The 18,365-nt window shown below is 43.3% G+C and overlaps 1 protein-coding gene across 1 annotated transcript; it reads right to left on the bottom strand.

Annotated features, from left to right (window-relative positions):
* Positions 1-204: 204 nt before the first annotated feature.
* Positions 205-16,875, bottom strand: tes (testis derived transcript (3 LIM domains)). The gene is made up of 7 exons (XM_064929347.1): positions 16,648-16,875; positions 8,997-9,082; positions 7,216-7,858; positions 5,794-6,609; positions 2,979-3,194; positions 2,561-2,719; positions 205-1,427 (listed from the first exon to the last, which is right to left on the bottom strand). The coding sequence occupies exons 1-7, from the start codon at positions 16,672-16,674 to the stop codon at positions 1,236-1,238; spliced, it is 2,139 nt and encodes a 712-aa protein (XP_064785419.1). The 5' UTR covers positions 16,675-16,875; the 3' UTR covers positions 205-1,235.
* Between the last annotated feature and the right edge of the window lie 1,490 nt (positions 16,876-18,365).

Raw genomic sequence — 18,365 nt, 5'->3', positions numbered from 1 at the left:
TATTGTAGCTGCCACATTAGCCTGCTAGCGACACTGGTCCCTGAGGGGGATTGAGTATGCTAGGTAGGTATGTTGGAAAGGGAAACACACACGCAAGAACATACACACATGCAAGAACGCAACGCAAAGCGTTGTCGTTAACACCCCTAGTAGTAGTGACTGTTAAAGGTCCCGTCTGCCAGTATGAACCAAGCGGGAGACTAATCATTGCAAAAAAACTTTATTAGGTTGTTACAGTGTGAGGATAAAATATAAAGTGCAAGAGAAATAAAGGAAAGCCAATGACACTTATTGTGAAGACCGAGGGAAACCGATTATAATATAAAAAGACTGCAGGAAGGAGAGAAGGCAGTAGATAAGTTGACGCCACAGTACAGATAACTACTTGACGATTTCTGATCATTTCATTGGTCCTCCAAAGTACATCGTCATTTTAAGATGTTCTGAAGATATGACATCACCTGCCTTCACATTTCAGTGATGTTGTCCATAATAATGTCACTTGTGAAAGCCTGCATTATCAGGGGTTCTCCAGGACTGGGTTGGAGAGAATCAGTTGGTCACAGTGCATAGTCTGCATAGCCTGTTACAACACTGAAAGGCTGCTTCCTGCAGAACAGAAATACTGCACATAAAGTATCATGTATTGTAATACTATTACACTGCAATTGTTAATCATAATACTGCTTAGAGTTCAGTAGTACATTCTAGAGAGAAAGCAGCCGGATTTGAGGAAGGACACTGTTCTTGTCTACTATTGTTCTGTACCATGTCAAGTTATGTTTCTGTGGACCCTAGGAAGAGTAGCTGCTGCTTTCGCAACAGCTAATGGGGATCCTGATACAATACCAAAAAAAATACTTGAGTAGACAGAGTTGAGAATCATCCATAGCTGCTTTAAACTTAGGAGGAAAGTGGTCTGAAAAAGAAAATCCAACCAAAGGAATCTCAGTAAACAAGGAGGTGGAACAAACAGTGCATGTAGAGAGAAGATGTAGAGGAGAATCTTGTTAAGAGAAGACGAATCAATAGATTTAAGGCATTATTTTCCCCATCCCATCAGGAACTTGGAAACTGAAAATAATTAGCTAAGCTCTTGTGGTCAAGTCTAATTAATAATTTCATTGTTAGACTATTGTTTGTATTCTAGACCAGGCTTAGTTCAAATTACGATTGTGGTCGCGATGCCAGAGAAGGTTGAGCTGCTGTATGGTACACTGCGGTCACGGTCTTCTCTAGGTCATGGTCTTCTTCTTGCACTCGACAGAGCAGAAGAGCATTCCCTGTATGGCCATGAAGCGCTCTCCAATTAGACACTTAGCACAGCAGGAGCACTGAAAGCACTGAGGCTCAGCGTGCCAGTGGAACTCCCCATAGGACACGCGCTGGGCCTCGGGCTCCACTGGGTTCTGACAGGCCGTACACACCTGGAGAGAGAGGGGATGTTCGTTTAAACACACACACACGTATCTAGCACAGTTACAGGTGAAGTCGGAAGTTTTTGTAAACTAGTTTTAATGACTCCAACCGTGTTTCAAGTGTTTCAACCACTCCACAAATTTCTTGTCATACAAACTATAGTTTCCTCCTCAGGAAGGAGACGCATTCCATCTCTTAGAGATGAATGTACTTTGGTACGAAAAGTGCAAATCAATCCTAGAACAGCAGAAAAGGACCTTGTGAAGATGCTGGAGGATACAGGTACAAAAGTATCTATATCCACGGTAAAACAAGTCCTATATCGACATAACTTGAAAGGCCGCTCCAAGAAGAAGCCACTGCTCCAAAACCACCATAAAAAAGCCAGACTAAGGTTGCAACTGCACATGGGGACATAGATCGTACTTTTTGAAGAAAAGTCCTCTGGACTGATGAATCAAAAATAGAACTGTTTGGCCATAATGACCATCATTATGTTTGGAGGAAAAAGGGGGAGGCTTGCAAGCCGAAGAAAACCATCCCAACCGTGAAGCATGGGGTGGCAACATCATGCTGTGGGGGTGCATTGCTGCAGGAGGGACTGGTGCACTTCACAAAATAGATGGCTTCATGAGGAAGGAAAATTATGTGGATATATTGAAGCAACATCAGTCAGGAAGTTAAAGCTTGATCGCAAATGGGTCTTCCAAATGGACAATGACCACAAGCATACTTCCAAAGTTGTGAGAAAATGGCTTAAGCACAACAAAGTCAAAGTATTAGAGTGGCCATCACAAAACCCTGACCTCAAATTGTGGGCAGAACTGAAAAAGTGTGAGCGAGCAAGGAGGCTTATAAACCTGCCTCAGTTACGCCAGCTCTGTCAGGAGGAATGGGCCAAAATGCACCCAACTTATTACGGGAAGCTTGTGGAAGGCTATCTGAAACATTTGACCCAAGTTAAACAATTTAAAGGCAATGCTACCAAATACTAATTTAGTGTATGTAAACTTCTGACCCACTGGGAATGTGATGAAAGAAAGAACTACTATTATGACATCTCATGTATACAATACACATTGTACAGGGTATCACCCACGTACTGCACGCACACACACACACTCTCCCTCTCGTTCCTTACCGCGGCGTGGCTCTTCATGTAGCAGGGCTTGCAGACAGGCTTGTTGTTCTCCATAACGTATGTCTCTCCAGCCAGCACACAGTCACAGTCAAAGCAGCAGAAGTGCTTCAGATGCCAGTTCTGGTCCTCGGCCTGCGTGTACTCATTACTGAAGATCAGCTGCAGACACACAGACAGACCAGGTTAACATGGTGAGGTAGAATTGGGAAAGGATTCTTTTAGTTTTCCTCTCATATTTAAAAATATACTCCAGCTCCAACATTCTTGCTCCACAATGTGTTTAATGGATCTCAAACATATACTCATCACAGACTCCACCTCTGGGCTTCTCGCTGTCTCCTCAGTGGCGTCCGTGGTACAGCTGTCCCTTCTTTGCTCACCTCTGACCCCTCTCATCCCTGCCTCCCCAACCCCTCACCTCGTCACAGCCCCCGCAACGTGGCTTCTCACTGTCTCCGTAGTGGCGTCCGCAGTACAACTGTCCCTTCTTCCAGAAGTAGATCATGTCCACCAGGAGCTCTGAGCAGGTGCAGCACACGAAGCAGGCTGGGTGCCAAAGATTGTCATAGCCAGCACGCTCTGCGTACACTGCAGGCTCACCCTGACGCATGGTCAGCTGGCACTGGTGGCACGACTGAAGGGGAATGGGGATAGAAGGAGAGAGGAAGGAGGAATACAAGAGAAAAGACCTTCGTTAGCAATGCCCTCACTAAAACATTGGCCCTGTAGCACAGCCTCATCCTGGTATTTTATGCCATTATAAACTTAAACTGCATAATGATGATTATGATTTAAGACACTGCCTGACAGCTCCCATAAATCCAAATATTAATTCAGTTGGAATAACTAACTGCATATGGGGAGAGACGGGTAGAAAGACAGACAGGCAGTCTGTAGGGGTTTGCATGAACCAAAACCCTGTTTAGATGGAAACATTTTTCATCACGCTTCAAAACCATACTAAACAAATCAATATGTAAAACTATTCAAAATGAGTCACTCATATTTTCACTTCTGGCTCCATCTTGTGGCCAGTTGAATGTCTGTCCTCATTCTACACTAGCCAACAGTATTCTCTGCTGAGAATATACATTTCAACTCAAATGTGAGACTGTTCTACATTTCAACTCCAGCATAATTTTCCTTGAACATATGGACATTGAACGAGAGAGAGTGACAGAGAAAAGTTAGAGACCGTATCCATGACAATAAATATACACAATATGAAAAGCTAGCTTGGTTCTAGCACCAGTGACGGACACAGTGGGGCAAGAAAGTATTTAGTCAGCCACCAATTGTGCAAGTTCTCCCACTTAAAAATATGAGAGAGGCCTGTAATTTATCAATTTTCATACACTTCAACTATGACAGACAGAGAAAAGAAAATCCAGAAAAATCACATTGTAGGATTTTTAATGAATTTATTTTCAAATTAGGGTGGAAAATAAGTATTTGGTCAATCTCAATACTTTGTTATATACCCTTTGTTGGCAATGACAGAGGTCAAACATTTTCTGCAAGTCTTCACAAGGTTCTCACACGCTGTTGCTGGTATTTTGGCCCATTCCTCCATGCAGATCTCCTCTAGAGCAGTGATGTTTTGGGGCTGTTGCTGGGCAACACAGACTTTCAACTCCCTCTAAAGATTTTCTATGGGGTTGAGATCTGGAGACTGGCTAGGCCACTCCAGGACCTTGAAATGCTTCTTTCGAAGCCACTCCTTCGTTGCCCGGGCGGTGTGTTTGGGATCATTGTCATGCTGAAAGACCCAGCCACGTTTCATCTTCAATGCCCTTGCTGATGGAAGGAGGTTTTCACTCAATCTCATGATACATGGCCCTATTCATTCTTTCCTTTACACGGATCAGTCATCCTGGTCCCTTTGCAGAAAAACAGTCCCAAAGCATTGTTTCCACCCCCATGCTTCACAGTAGGAATGGTGTTTTTGGATGCAACTCAGCATTCTTTGTCCTCCAAACATGACAAGTTGAGTTTTTACCAAAAAGTTATATTTTGGTTTCATCTGACCATATGACATTCTCCCAATCTTCTTCTGGATCATCCAAATGCTCTCTAGCAAACTTCAGACGGGCCTGGACATGTACTGGCTTAAGCAGGGAGACACGTCTGGCACTGCAGGATTTGAGTCCCTGGCGGCGTAGTGTGTTACTGATGGCTTTGTTACTTTGGTCCCAGCTCTCTGCAGGTCATTCACTAGGTCCCCCAGTGTGGTTCTGGGATTTTTGCTCACCGTTCTTGTGATCATTTTGACCCCACGGGGTGAGATCTTGCGTGGAGCCCCAGATCGAGGGAGATTATCAGTGGTCTTGTATGTCTTCCATTTCCTAATAATTCCTCCCACAGTTGATTTCTTCAAACCAAGCTGCTTACCTATTGCAGATTCAGTCTTCCGAGCATTGTGCAGGTCTACAATTTAGTTTCTGGTGTCCTTTGACAGCACTTTGGTCTTGGCCATAGTGGAGTTTGGAGTGTGACTGTTTGAGGTTGGGGACAGGTGTCTTTTATATTGATAACAAGTTCAAACAGGTGCCATTAATACAGGTAACGAGTGGAGGACAGAGGAGCCTCTTAAAGAAGAAGTTACAGGTCTGTGAGAGCCAGAAAACTTGCTTGTTTGTAGGTGACCAAATACTTATTTTCCAACATCATTTGCAAATAAATTCATTAAAATCCTACAATGTGATTTTCTGGATTTTTTTTCTCATTTTGTCTGTCATAGTTAAGTGTACATATGATGAAATTTACAGGCCTCATCTTTTTAAGTGGGAGAACTTGCACAATTGTTGGCTGACTAAATACTTTTTCCCCCCACTGTACTTCATATGAAAGTTAGTTGAAGTATTGTTGAAGTATAGTTTGACAACACACACTTCACTTATCTATCAGAGTTCATCTACGGCTTCTCGGAGAAAATCACTCCCTTGTTCAGTCATTCTCTAGTCTCTCTAATCTAATTGTAGCTTCACAAAGCCACGTGTCTGAAGTGAGGCTGACAGTGAGGGGGGGGTCATATGCTTCCAGGGCTTTTAAATCCACGATGAGGAGAGAGGGCATTGGAAAGAGATCAAAATCAGGGAACCAATATACATTCAATATACATGATGAAGGAAGAGAGAAAAGACATACAGTAGGAAGGAAGTGGACCAGATCTGAGGATAACCCACTGTCAGTCAGTCACAATATCTCACACTTCGATTGGAGAGTGTACTTACATAGTGTCCACAGGGTCCAGCCAGGTGATCTCCAGGGGCTCCCGGAGTACTCATGGCACCAGCAGTGGCAGCAGTACCCATGTCTCCTGGTCCACCTTCTCCTGCCCCAGGGTAACCTCCAGCCCCCATCCCAGGTTGAAACTGTACCGTTAGCCCGAGTATACTCCCAGACCCAAGCCTTGTTCGACCAGGACCTCCAGGCCCAAAGGCTACCCCAGGCCCAACGGATGCCCCAGGCCCAACTCCAGGACCAAAGGCTACCCCAGGCCCAACTCCAGGCCCAATGGATGCCCCAGGCCCAACTCCAGGCCCAAAGGATCCCCCAGCCCCAACTCCAGGACCAAAGGATCCCCCAGCCCCAACTCCAGGACCAAAGGATCCCCCAGCCCCAACTCCAGGACCAAAGGATCCCCCAGCCCCAACTCCAGGACCAAAGGATCCCCCAGCCCCAACTCCAGGACCAAAGGATCCCCCAGCCCCAACTCCAGGCCCAACAGATGCCCCAGGCCCACCTGGAAGCCCAGGGGCTCCCATCCCATGTCTTCCCATGCCTGGCGCTCCCTGTCCTGGTCCTCCCTCCTGACCCATCATCTCCTCAGGAAGTTTGATGTCTCCCACTCCCAGGGCCTCGTCTTTATACTTGCGGACGTACTGCTGCATCTGTTTGACCTCTGCAGGGGTCAGCTCATGGCACTTGGACGGATCCTGGTCGTGCTCCGGTAGCTGCACTGCCATCTGTTGCCGGCGGTAGGCTGCACCCTCTGTGCCCGCTATGGGACGCCTCTCTGGGGGCAGGAGCTCGATGTAGCGTACCGCCTGACGGTCAATTGGAGAGCAAAGGAGAGAGAATTAGGACTTTGTTAAGAAGGGAGGAGAAGAGAGAGAGGGAAGGAAAGACATGAAGAGAGAAAACAGACAAAATTAGGAAAAGGAAAGAGGGAGGAAGAGTCAGAGGAACAAACAGAGAGAAAGTGAAAAAACGAGAGCTACAGAGAGAGGCAGTGAAGATCTAACACAGTCTTCCCTGGGCTCGTGACTAAAATTAAGCCATGTTGCTGTGCTGATCTTGTTAAGGGAGAGATTGGGAGAGGCAACCAGTTGTTATAGGACATCTTACAACCTCTCCCAAACTACCACTACTTAACACATACTTTTTGAGGGATATGAAGAGATACAAAGTGTGACCTCTAGTGGACAGTCTGTTTCTAGTGATTAGCCTGGTTAAAAAAAAATAAAAAAAAGACAACCTAAAACATTTGTTTTTTACTCGGCTAGGCCACGATGACATTCCTTACAGAAACAAAGGAAACAATACTGGCAAGGTTCTTCTAGACCGGTGTTCTCAACCCTGGGTATTCTAATTCTATGAAACAGTAGTTATACTGTTATGTTACTGAAGATAAACTGTTGTTATACCCTTACCATGTGCTGTTTCACCCCTGGAGGAGCCCACTCGTAGGTAACAGACTTCAGGGGAACGTCATCCTTCCTGACAGGTACGACATTGGCTGACACAGCAGTGGCTCTGATTGCCCCAGGTTTGGGCATGGTAGCGGGTCCAGCCCCAGCTCCGGGTCCAGCTCCAGCTCCGGACCCAGCTCCAGCCACAGACCCATAGCCAGCTCCGGGTCCAGCTCCAGCACCATAGCTAGCCCCAGCACCATAGCCAGCTCCGGACCCAGCTCCAGCCCCGGACCCATAGCCAGCTCCGGGCCCAGCTCCAGCCCCGGACCCATAGCCAGCCCCGGACCCAGCTCCAGCCCCGGACTCATAGCCAGCTCCAGCCCCGGACCCATAGCCAGCTCCATCACCATAGCCAGCATTGGCTGACACATTGTGGGCAGACTGGGGACTGTATGGAACAGCAGTTCCTGATATGGGGCTGGCAGAGATGGAGAAGGTGACCTGGTTGCCCTTGTACGTGGGTACACCGTCAGTTTTGAGCTTGGCAATGAGGCCAGTGTACTTGGTATCCTCGAACAGCTTGCCCACCTTCCTGTTATCATCAGAGTTCATCTGCACATCGTGGTCCGTAAGCCCACACTTACAGTTCCGGCAGATCTTTCTGTGATGGGGAAAGTCAATGGGGAATATGTTAGACTAGACGTATGGTTGGGTCTAAGTACTCACCAAAAATGTCTAGGTTTTATGATCGCCTCACTAGGAAAACCTCTACCAACTGGGCACAGACTTGAATTCAATATCTATTCCACGTTGGTTCAATAACATTATATTGATATGACGTGGAAACAATGTTCAACCAGCGTGTGGCCATACAGCCCTGAAACTCATCACTGAACCTCAACTGCTTTTAAAAATAGACTGGGCTTGCCCTGCACGCCTGATTTAGACCAGGGACACCAGGTGCATGCAATGAATTATCAGGTAGAACAGAAAACCAGCAGACGTCGGACCTCATAGGGTCAGAGTTGAATACACCTGCCCTATAGCGTAAAGCAGGTCAAAGGCCCAGGCGTTTAGATAGATACCCTATTGCTTTCACATCTTTTCAGATCAGTGGTCATGGAAGAGGAAATATTCATGACTTTTGGGAAACAGTCACAAGCTTGTGAGTAAGTGGAGTTGTGGGAGGCAGGATACTGGACAATTGAGATCACCAAACTTCTGCTAAGGTGGGATGAGTGATGTCGCCACCTTAGGATCAAATAACACAGAATGTCTTTCCTGTTCCGTTCTTATTTCCACAAACTGGGCTTGCCCTGCACGCCTGACCATGATCAAGATGGAAGGAATTGTGACAGTTAGGTGTTGCCATAGCAACTGGCCACTGCAGTAGGCACCGGGGCACCTGTTGTGATGTCTTCAGGAAAGCTAGCCGAGTGTGGATAATTGTCGGGGGAAGCGGGAAGCAGGAATGCTGGCTTGACTTGAGGACATTGGGGGAGACCTATTTTCATGAGGCATTGGTCCAGATAAAGACTGCATTGTAAATCCAGAAATCAGACAGGAAGTCAAAGTAATGTAGGACATTAAGGTTATTTCAAATTTAAGATAACAAAAACTGTAATAGTAGACAACAATGATCGGTTGCAACATGCTTTCAGGGCCTGTGGCTTTCCCTGTTGTTGTGAAGCTAAGAGAAAATAAGCATTGTTGTCCCCATCGGGTCTGGATTATCTTGAATTCAATATATGAAAAATGATAATAAGTATACAACACAGAGACAACAATACAGTACAAACCTCCAGAAGTGTAGCTCAAACCCCTCACACTTGTCCTTGCATTTCAGACACGCCGCCCCGGCGCCAATTTCATGGCCCAGGGTCATCTGCCAACAGACAGAACACAGCACATTAGATTAACAGACATACGTGGTCTTTAGGAATTACTTCATACGAGCCAGGGCTTGATATTTACTGAAGTTCAAAATGTGCAGTCCCTATTTAGACTTAATGGTTTCTAGAATGGCCTTTTCAAATAACCTCGTTAGCACAATCTGCAGCGTTTTGTTGATGTACAGCGTCACCTTGAAATTTGCGTATAAAACAACAAATAAAATAAAATCAGAAACTGATGTCCCGTTAATCCCTAATCCCCCCTCAGATATATTCCAGATTTGATGCGTCAAGCAACAGCCCACCTTCCTCAACCATTCTGCATGCATTCTCTTCTGTTCTGATTAGTTTACCTCCAGTGCCTATTTTGGATGTTAGGCTACTTGCCAACTAAACAAGACTCACTAGGCTATAGGCCTAATTCCAGAGTTTATAGTCACAGCGCATACTGTAGAATCCCCTTCCCCCTTCACATTCGTATCACTCAGACTACCTTCTCTACTTCAAACACCAGTGTTGTCCGTCTTGCACGTTATTGCTGTCTGAGCCCTTATACGGTCAAGTAATCCACAATGCTGAAAGAGAGCCCCTCTCCAGGGTTGAGCCCCTCTCCAGGGTTGAGCCCCTCTCCAGGGTTGAGCCCCTCTCCAGGGTTGAGCCCCTCTCCAGGGTTGCATCCCAAATGGCACCCATTTCCCTATACAGTGCACTATGGGCCCTGGTCAAAAGAAGTGCACTAGGGATTAGGGTGCCATTTGGGACGCAAAAACACACTCTCCTGTTTGGTGAAGGCCGTTTTTGGCTCAGGGAGCCCTGAAAGTGGAGCAGTGAGCCCCCCTCTGCCTTTGGGAATGAGCAGCCGGCCTCTAAAGAGGAATGCCAAGCTCAAGCCAGATTAGATCTTATAAGAGTGTGACCTGTAGATAATATTTACATTAACCACCACCCCCTTTTCTCCACTTAAAGCTGCAATAGGTCACTTTTTGGCGACCTGACAAAATTCACATATAAATGTGTGTTATAGTATAGGTCTGTCATTCTAATAGAAAGCAAGTCTAAGAAGCGGTAGATCTGTTCTGCGCACTATTTCTATACTTACCATTTTTAAGTTAACTTTTTTGAGTCTTTTACTTTCGGTTTGGTGCACAAGTTTCAAACAACTGAAAATACAATATTTTTGGTTATGGAAAATATATTTCAGAGTTTTAGATGCTACACTATAGTTGATTGTTGTGTCACTAACTGAAATTAGGCGAACTATTAGAATTTTATCGACCAGGAAATGCCGGCGATATATCTGCATAGTGATATTTAACAATAGTAAATGATTATAAAGAAAGGGAAGCCTAGCTATTGGTGAGTCAGACAGAGTTGAAGTCGGAGGTTTACATACACTTAGGATGGCGTCATTAAAACTCGTTTTTCAACCACTCCACAAATTTCTTGCAAACAAACCATAGTTTTGGCAAGTTGTTCATGACACGTAATTTCCCCCAAAAAATGTTAACAGACAAATTATTTCACTGTATCACAATTCCAGTGGGTCAGAAGTTTACATACACTAAGTTGACTGTGCCTTTAAAAATTCAAAAAAATGTCATGGCTTTAGAAGCTTGATAAGCTAATTGACATCATTTGGAGGTGTACCTGTGGATTTATTTCAAGGCCTACCTTCAAACTCAGTGCCTCTTGACAACATGAGAAAATCAAAAGAACTCAAACACTAGTACGCAAATATAAACACCAAGGGACCACGCAGCCGTCATACTGCTCAGGAAGGCGACACGTTCTGTTTCCTAGAGAATAACATACTTGGGTACGAAAAGTGCAAATCAATCCCAGAACAGCAAAACACCTTGTGAAGATGCTGGAGGAAACCGGTATAAGTATCTATATCCACAGTAAAACGAGTCCTATATCGACATAACCTGAAAGGCCACTTGGCAAGGAAGAAGCCACTGCTTCAAAACCGCCATAAAAAAAGCCAGACTACGGTTTGCAACTGCACATGGGGACAAAGACCGTACTTTGAGAAATGTCCTCTGGTCTGATGAAACAAAAATTGAACCGTTTGGCCATAATGACCATCGTCATGTTTAGAGGAAAAAGGGGGAGGCTTGCAAGCCGAAGAGCACCATCCGAACCATGAAGCACAGGGGGTGGCAGCATCATGTTGTGGAGGTGCTTTGCTGCAGGAAGGACTGGTGCACCTCACAAAATAGATGTCATCATGAGGGAGGAAAATTACGTGGATATATTGAAGCAACATCTCAAGACATCAGTCAGGAAGTTAAAGCTTGGTCGCAAATAGGTCTTCCAAATGGACAATGACCTCAAGCATATTTCCAAAGTTGTGGAAAATGACTTACGGACAACAAAGCCAAGGTATTGAGTGACCATCACAAAGTTCTGACCTCAATCCCATAGAATATTTGTGGGCAGAACTCAAAAAGCATGTGCAAGCAAGGAGGCCTACAAACCTGACTCAGTTGCACCCACTCTGTCAGGAGGAACGGGCCAAAAGTCACCCAACTTATTGTGGGAAGCTTGTGGAAATCTACCTAAGTTAAACAATTTAAAGGTAATGCTACCAAATACTAATTGAGTGTTTGTAAACTTCTGACCCACTGGGAATGTGAGAAAAGAAATAAAAGCAGAAATCAATCTCTATACTATTATTCTGACATTTCACATTCTTAAAATAAAGTGGTGATCCTAACTGACCTAAGACAGGGACTTTTTACTAGGATTAAATGTCAGGAATTGTGAAAAACTGAGTTAAAATGTATTTAGCTAAGGTGTGTGTAAACTTCCGACTTCAACTGTAAGGCTCTGCAGTGTCCATCTCATCTTTTCTGTATTCAGAAGTCCATCAAACAGCCTTGCTTGCTTCCTCTCTTCTGAAAATATATAGTAAACAAAAATATTTTTAAAAATAACATGGAACAATTTCAAAGATTTTACTGAGTTACAGTTCATATAAGGAACTCAGTCAACTGAAATACATGAGGCCCTAATCTTTAGATTTCACATGACTGGGAATACAGATATGCATCTTTAGGGGTGTGGATCAGGAAACCAGTCAGTATCTGGTGTTACCACCATGTTCCTCATGCAGCGCAACACATCTTCTTCGCATTGAGTTGATCAGGCTGTTGATTGTGGCCTGTTGTCACACTTCTTCAATGGCTGTGCGAAGTTGCTGGATATTGACGGGAACTGGATTCAGAGTAGAGGTCGACCGATTAATCAGAATGGCCGATTAAAAGGGCCGATTTCAAGTTTTCATAACAATCGGAAATCAGTATTTTGCCCATTTAAAAATTTTTTTTTTTTTTTTTTACACCTTTATTTAACTAGGCAAGTCAGTTAAGAACAAATTCTTATTTTCAATGAAGGCCTAGGAACAATGGGTTAACTGCCTTGTTCAGGGGCAGAACGACAGATTTTTACCTTGTCAGCGCTGGGATTCAATCTTGCAACCTTACAGTTGAACATCTTGGCCATGTTCTGTTATAATCTCTACCCGGCACAGCCAGAAGAGGACTGGCCACCCCACATAGCCTGGTTCCTCTCTAGGTTTCTTCCTAGGTTTTGGCCTTTCTAGGGAGTTTTTCCTAACCACCGTGCTTCTACACCTGCATTGCTTGCTGTTTGGGGTTTTAGGCTGGGTTTCTGTACAGCACTTTGAGATATCAGCTGATGTACGAAGGGCTATATAAATAAATTTGATTTGATTTTGATTTGAACTAGTCCAATGCTCTAACCACCTGCCTCATTGCACTCCACGAGTAGCCTGCCTGTTACGCGAATGCAGTAGAAGCAAAGGTAAGTTGCTAGCCAGCATTAAACTTATCTTATAAAAAATTAAATCAATCATAAATCACTAGTTAACTACACATGGTTGATGATATTACTAGTTTATCTAGTGTGTCCTGCATTGCATATAATCGATGCAACGCTGGGGGATGATTTAACAAATGCGTATTTGCGAAAAAGCACAATCGTTGGATGACTGTACCTAACCATAAACACCAATGCCTTTCTTAAAATCAATACACAGAAGTATATATTTTGAAACCTGCATATTTAGCTAAAAGACATCCAGGTTAGCAGGCAATATTAACCAGGTGAAATTGTGTCACTTCTCTTGGGTTCATTGCACGCAGAGTAAGGGTATATGCAACAGTTTGGGCCGCCTGGCTCATTGCGAACTAATTTGCCAGAATTTTACATAATTATGACATAACATTGAAGGTTGTACAATGTAACAAGAATATTTAGACTTAGGGATGCCACCTGTTAGATAAAATACCAAACGTTTCCATATTTCACTGATATAATAAACATTTTGTTTTTGAAATGATAGTTTACGGATTCGACCATATTAATGACCAAAGGCTCATATTTCTGTGTGTTATGTTAGACTTAATAACATGATTTGATAGAGCAGTCTGACTGAGGGATGGTAGGCAGCAGCAGGCTCCTAAGCATTCATTCAAACAGCACTTTCGTGCATTTTGCCAGCAGCTCTGTTTATGACTTCAGGCCTATCAGCCTAATGGCTGGTGTAACCGATATGAAATAGCTAGCGGGGTGCGCGCTAATAGTGTTTCATACGTCACTCGCTCTGAGACATGGAGTAGTTGTTCCCCTTGCGCTGCAAGGGCTGCGGCTTTTGTGGAGCGATGGGTAACGATGCTTCGAGTGTGGCTGTTGACGATGTGTTCCTGGTTCGAGCGAGGAGAGGAACGGAAGCTATACTGTTACACTGGCAATACTAAAGTGCCTATAAGAACATCCAATAGTCAAAGGTATATGAAATACAAATGGTAGAGAGAGAAATAGTCCTATAAATACTATATTAACTACAACCTAAAACCTCTTACCTTGGAATATTGAACTCTCATATGAAACATGTCTCATATGTTCTCATGTTCTGAGCAAGGAACTCAAACGTTAGCTTTTTTATATGGAAGATATTGCACTTTTACTTCTCCAACACTTTCTTTTTGCATTATTTAAACCAAATTTACAGGTTTCATTATTTATTTGAGGCTAAATGGATTTTTATTGAAGTATTATATTAAGTTAAAATAAGTGTTAATTCAGTAGTTGTAGTAATTGTCATTATTACAAATAAATTACATTTAAAAAAATAATAAAATAGATTAAAAAATTAATACATTTTAAAATTTAAAAAAAACTGCATTTTTTGGTCCTCCAATAACTCGGTATCAGCGTTGAAACATCATAAATCGGTCTACCTCTAATTCAGAGCATCTCAAACATGCTCAATGGGTGACATGTCTGGTGAGTATGAAGGCTATGTAAAAACAGACATTTTCAGCTTCCAGGAATTGTGTCCAGATCATTGCAACATGGGGCTGTGCATTATGCTGAAACATGAGGTGATGGGGGGGGGGGGCGGATGAATAGCACGACAATGGGCCTCACGATCTCATCACGGTATCTCTGTGCATTGAAATTCCCATTGATAAAATGCAATTGTGTTTGTTGTCCATAGTTTATGCCTGCCCATACCATAACCCCACCGCAGGACACTGTTTACAATGTTGACATCAGAAAAATGCTCACCCACACAACACCATACACACTGCCATCTGCCCGGTACAGTTGAAACCGGGATTCATCTGTAAAGAGCACACTTCATCATGCCATTGGACATCGAAGGTGAACATTTTCCCACTGAAGTCGGTGACGACGCCAAACTGCAGTCAAGATCCTGGTGAGGACAACAAGCACACAGATGAGCTTCCCGGAGTCAGTTTCTGACAGTTTGTGCAGAAATTCTTCAGGTTGTGCAAACCCAGTTTCATCAGCTGTCAGTGTGGCTGGTCTCAGATGATCCCGCAGGTAACAAAGCCAGATGTGGAGGTCCTGGGCTGGCGTGGCTACACGTGGTCTGTGGTTGTGAGGCCGGTTGGACGTACTGCAAAATTCTCTAAAACAACGTCGGAGGCGGATTACGGTAGAGAAATTAACATTCCATTCTCTGGCAACAGTTCTGATGGACATCCCTGCAGTAAGCTTGCCAATTGTACACTCCCTCAAAACTTGAGACATCTGTAGAATTGTTGCACATTTCAGAGTGGACTTTTATTGTCGCCAGCACAAAGTGCACCTATGTAATGATCATGCTGTTTAATAAGCTTCTTGATATGCCACACCTGTCAGGTGGATGGATTATCTCAACAAGGGAGAAATGCTAACTAACAGGGATGTAAGGAAATTATTTTACAACATCTAAGAGAAATAAGTTTGTGCGTATAGAACATTTCAGGGATCTTTCATTTCAGCTCATGAAACACGGGACCAACACTTTACATGTTGTGTTTATATTTTTTGTTCAGTATAAATTGTCAATGTTTAATTAAACTTCTCAGGAACACCCTAGAAGCCTCTCTTCCCAGAAGCCCATTAGGGAGATAATGATGCCTTTAGGATACTGATTAATGAAGATCAGTAAGAGTGGACGAGAACCATATACATGTAAAAAGGCTAACCACATATGTGATAGCAATTGGTCAGTCGATGATGTAGCATGCAGCCATTGGTTGATGCATGCAAAGTTTGATCAAGGGAACATGACCAATGACACATTGCCATGAGGTGTCTCAGGTTGACAAGGGAAAGTAGCCACAGTCCAGAAAATCTGTGAATTTCAAATGCCAGATGATTTTATGAGCAAGGGCCCAATTACATCTTGAGAACTTGATGCCTTCAGAATGTATTAACAGAGTTATATTATTGATAACTCTTTGAAGATAATCGAGCAGACATAATCAAAACCAGTAGTTTTCTTTGATCAAAGGTCATTAGCAGTTTGACAATTATCGGGGTCTCACATTTATGATTAGTGATCTAGTAATTATCGCGGCTTCACGCTGGTAATCTACTGAATCTTAAAGGCCATTACTGCGACGCTTTCCCTTTGTACAGGCGCGTGGACCTTGATGATAGCTGACAGATAAGGGCTGGAATCATGGAGCCCCCACTCCACTCATGCCTTAATCTCTCTTAATCTTTTGACAGTTGAATTAACAGAGAATGGTCCTTTGTTATAATGCTATAAATACAATTGAGTGACTCAATCGATGTAGTAGTTAGGTGCTTTGTTGTATCTAAACGATGCGGTCTGCTGCATCAGACCGGTATCATTGATGAGTGGTCGCGCGTGGGAGACGGGACGTCCGTCCTCACCTTCAGAATCAGATTATTGAAACATGACATTGAGAGAAAGACACCAATGGTTAGGATGCGAACAATGTCAAAACATATTAGACCAACTACGGGTTTGTTTTATTTGATAAACTGACCTTGCACAGAAGCAAGAAGTTCGAAGGTTCTAGCAATTGGCTACATATTGCTAACACATCTAGTATTTTACAGTCAAAAGGTAGTCTATGTAGCAAAAGTTTCTGGCTTTAATGACAGAACGAGCCATCTTCCTTGCTGACTTTACTAGCTTGTAGGATACACCTCTAAGGGCGTTGCCATATCTTATCTGGAACTATACACAGGCATGAGGACTTACCTTCTTGATTTCCTTTTCTACCTCCATTTTCAGTTCCCCGCTGTAGGCTATGCTGGTTTAGACCCGCCGTAAACTTTCAAAGTAAATACACAAAAACTTGGACTCACTTTACGTTGACACTTATCTTTAGAAACACAACCGAAAGTTTATCGGTTTTACGCTGCCACCACTTCTTCCGGAACGGTCCCGTTCATTGCTTTGTTACTATGAAAGGCTTCCGCTATACAAGTTCTTCAATTCTGGACCAATTGGAATTGAGTGAGCAACCAATAAAGTACAGGACAGCCAATCATCGTTTAGCAAGGGGGGCCTCCTCAACAATAAAACAAAATGAATGAACACGTAAACTACTGTAGTCTATAGGTTAATCCTTTCAATGCTGTTTTTTTGGGTGTGGTTGTATTGGTTCTGGTGGAGCAAATATATTAGGCAGTCATGAGCCTATTGTTGTTAGTATTTACAGTCAATGTATATACTATTTACAATTAAATGTGTCCTCTTACAATATATGCTGATAGTTTTGGGGGGGATATTTGACCAAATACTAGACAGAGGAGCAGCAACTTGGTATTAACACTTATGAAATGTATCTGTCTGTGTGCAACACATTTCACATTTATGACAGAGATTAATAGTGTGTCTGTCACGCAGATTATACATCGACCCCCTGGTTGATTGGTTGAGTCTTGACACAGTCATGGATAGCAGCTACATTTACTATATAGCCATCCCTCCCAATCTTAAACCTGCACATACTTATCATGCAGATGCAGAAAGTGTGTAGTAATGATGTAGTTTAGAGACATCATACGTCATGTGCATCTGTTTTGTTGTCCTTTTAAAAGAATGCCTTGGGTGTTTCACAGCTTGTGGCCCTGTGTAACTGTGTTACAGACAAACTGCAAAACAGGTGGGTATCTAGGCAACTGTATAAATAATCATAAAATCATCATAAGGAGATGATTTGTGTAATTTATCAAACTTCAAATTTCTTTTGATGCAGGCATGATTTTGTATGCCCTGTCTTTGCCAGTTGGTATGCAGAGTAACCTTGCATGTGAGAGAGAAAAAATAACTTCAAAACAAAATATTGTTAGACAAAATAAGGTCATGTGTCACGCCCTGGTCATAGAGAGGCTTTATATTCTCTATTTTGGTTAGGCCAGGGTGTGACTAATGTAGGCGTTCTATGTTCTTTTTTCTATGTTCTTGTATTTCTTTGTTTTTGGCGGGGTATGGTTCTCAATCAGGGACAGCTGTCTGTTGTTGTCTCTGACTGAGAACCATACTGAGGTAGCTCTTGCCCACATGTGATTTGTGGGTAGGTATTTTCTGTTTTGTGTTGTTTTGGTGCACTTTGCAGAACTGTTCGTGTGTTGGTTTTGTTCCAGTATTCATCTCTATTAAAATTTGTTATGAATACGTACCACACTTCTCTTTGGTGCTCTTCTCCTTCTCCCGACGACAATTGATACATCATGGTTCAAATGCATTCTAACAGGATTTTGTGCGCAGTGCTACTTGACAAATGTATTGCTCTCTTTTAGACAACTGTATTGTGGGTGTGCCTGTCTGTAAGTTAATGATTTACTTCTACATATGGAAAAACCAACATGTACAGTATCTTTAATCTGTCATTCTTGTTATCAGCTTGATTGCATAAAACAGACTACAGTTACCCTTTCTAAAACGGGCACAGAGGGGGGGCAGAGAGATCT

The sequence above is a fragment of the Oncorhynchus masou genome, chromosome 22 (assembly GCF_036934945.1).
Source record: "Oncorhynchus masou masou isolate Uvic2021 chromosome 22, UVic_Omas_1.1, whole genome shotgun sequence".
NCBI lineage: Eukaryota > Metazoa > Chordata > Actinopteri > Salmoniformes > Salmonidae > Oncorhynchus > Oncorhynchus masou.
This window is presented reverse-complemented; position numbering and strand designations above follow the sequence as displayed.

Bases quoted from the DNA above. Each gene is read 5' to 3' on its own strand.
- tes (XM_064929347.1), bottom strand. From the start codon at position 16,674: ATGGAGGTAGAAAAGGAAATCAAGAAG. The intron at 7,859-8,996 runs GTTTGTACTGTA...TCCCCATCACAG, and splicing joins TTTGAGCTACACTTCTGGAG to AAAGATCTGCCGGAACTGTA. The intron at 3,195-5,793 runs GTAAGTACACTC...ATTCCCCTTCAG, and splicing joins CTGGACCCTGTGGACACTAT to TCGTGCCACCAGTGCCAGCT.